Consider the following 2550-nt stretch of genomic DNA (forward strand, 5'->3'; position numbering starts at 1 on the left):
TGTGATGTTTTGTGATGTGATGTTTTGTGATGTGATGTTTTGTGATGTGATGTTTTGTGATGTGATGTTTTGTGATGTGATGTGGTGTTTTGTGATGTTTTGTGATGTGATGTTTTGTGATGTGATGTGATGTAATGTGATGTTTTGTGGGGTGGTGTGATGGGATGTTTTGTGATGTGATGTTTTGTGGTGTGATGTGATGTGATGTTTTGTGATGTGATGTGATGTAATGTGATGTTTTGTGGGGTGGTGTGATGGGATGTTTTGTGATGTGATGTTTTGTGGTGTGATGTGATGTTTTGTGATGTGATGTGATGTGATGTTTTGTGGTGTGGTGTGATGTGATGTTTTGTGATGTGATGTTTTGTGGTGTGATGTGATGTGATGTTTTGTGATGTTTTGTGATGTGATGTTTGTGATGTGGTGTTTTGTGATGTTTTGTGATGTGATGTTTTGTGATGTGATGTGATGTTTTGTGATGTGATGTTTTGTGATGTGATGTGATGTTTTGTGATGTTTTGTGATGTGATGTGATGTTTTGTGATGTGATGTGATGTTATGTTATGTTTTGTGATGTGATGTTATATTATTCTGTTAGACTCTTTTCTTTTATTATGCTTTCAGATTGCAGTATGATTTTACTACATTTTATTTATTGCTATATTTAAATCTATTCTGCAGAATTCTACAAAATTTCCCCCTAAATCATTGAATATATAATGGAAAAGGTCTGCAGATTAAATTTTTGTCTGATTATGCAGCAAACGTTACAGACGCTAATTTTGTTCTGCGTTGTTTGTGCACTGATGGCAGCTCTAATTGTGTTTCTGTTGCATCGAAGCCCCAAACAGCAAGCCAAAATGGCAGAATATTGCCGATCCATATTCGGGGACGCTCTTTTGACTGAGACTCTGGAGAAATATTCTGTAAGTGTATCTCTCCCACATGCATTCCTGCTCTTTTAGCGGCGCGTGCATCCAGTGTTCTCATGACAGATTCTGCTGTGGCGTTTCAGCTCGAGCCAGGCGTTCCTCTGCCAAGCCCTCGAGAGCTCATTGGAAAGATCCTCATCAAGAACAAGAAATCTCACCCTAAACCCTCCGATGGCAGCACTAAGAAGAAGCTGTCCGAACAGGCGTCCAACACAAACAGCGACTCGTCCAGCGTCTTTGAGCCGTCCTCTCCCAGCGCTGGACCTGCAGGTATTAGAACAGTGCTCATATTTACCCCTGAAATCTGCATGATTGAGTCAGCCACTGCTATATTAAATCATATTTAAATAAATTAATTTAAGTTATTTTAAGTATTTATTCAAATAATTAATGTAATTTTTAATTTACATGGCTGACATTTGAAATTTGAAAATATACAAACTGTAGTGCTGTTGTTGTTAGCATTTATTAATTGTAAATAAAATATAACTCATTTAAATTTGTAGAAATTAGTAAATTAAAAGTAAAAATGTAATATAATAATTTAAATTGTAAATCAAATATAAATGTGTATAAATTTGTTGGAAAGTTGTGAATATACAAGGTATGACAAATTAAAATTAAATTTGTGGACATTTGTAAATTATAAATTTGTAAATAATGTAATATAATATAATTCCTCGACCCTATAGGATAAGCGGTTTGGAGAATGGATGGATGCATAATTTATTATAAAATGTTAATTGTAAATTTGTAAAATTAATTAATTGTAAATAAACTATATATTATGTAATAAATGAATCTGTATTATATAATAAATTAAAATCACATTTCTAAATTGTAAAAATATAATATCATAAATGAAAATTACATTTATAAATTGTAAATCTGCAATATACTGTAATAAAACAAATAAAAATTACATTTGTATAAATTTCCGATATGTAAATTTAATATAAATTCCACTATAAATTTCCAAAATATACAGTTGTGAGCCTAGTTAGTTTGGTAAATTGACTGTCTGGTAGTTGTTTGCTAGACGTGCAATTTAAATGCCTTGGGAGTAAAAATACAGACAACAAAATTATAACTTTGATCCAAGTGCACTTTTTGCCATTGATATCTGACATTTGTCGAAAAGCGGCAGCCGGTTTCCAGAGTATATTGAAATCTTTCAAAAGTGCTATTATGGGGATTGTGCTCATGTCTATCTTTAGCAAGTCGAAAGAAAGAGCGATTGCAGAGCAGAAGCAGACGGTCTCTGCTGGTTTTGAGGGCCGTGAGCCGCTCTGTGTGTGTCACAGCGTGCGGAGAGTCAAGCGGCTGACATTTCAGCCTGTGTTTGTGTGTGACGGAGGCGTCGGGAGCGTCTGATGGATGCGAGGGCTCTGAAAGGTTGAGTCCAGACAGCACTGATGCAGAAAGCAGATGTTGAACAGCTGGTTCCTCAGCAGGACTGTGTGGGTCCACCTGTAACACCACAGAGACCCGGAAATCATCACAGCCCTTTCACATGATCCATGACTGCTGTGACGAGAGCGCACTTATCAGATGCTTGCAGAATCAAATAAATATCATTTATGTTATATTTGATGAACATATTGATAGATAGATAGAT

The 2550-nt window shown here is 35.4% G+C and overlaps 1 protein-coding gene across 1 annotated transcript in view; it reads left to right on the plus strand.

Moving 5' to 3' along the window:
* Positions 1-2550, plus strand: part of plcb1 (phospholipase C beta 1) — a 73404-nt gene that overhangs the window by 57865 nt on the left and 12989 nt on the right. Inside the window, exons 13-15 of the mRNA XM_016284073.1 lie at positions 842-926; positions 1016-1202; positions 2074-2300. Of these exons, the coding sequence (XP_016139559.1) occupies positions 842-926; positions 1016-1202; positions 2074-2300 (499 nt within the window). The remainder of the gene's footprint in view (positions 1-841; positions 927-1015; positions 1203-2073; positions 2301-2550) is intronic.

The sequence above is a fragment of the Sinocyclocheilus grahami genome, unplaced genomic scaffold, assembly GCF_001515645.1.
Source record: "Sinocyclocheilus grahami isolate Dianchi unplaced genomic scaffold, SAMN03320097.WGS_v1.1 scaffold179.1, whole genome shotgun sequence".
NCBI lineage: Eukaryota > Metazoa > Chordata > Actinopteri > Cypriniformes > Cyprinidae > Sinocyclocheilus > Sinocyclocheilus grahami.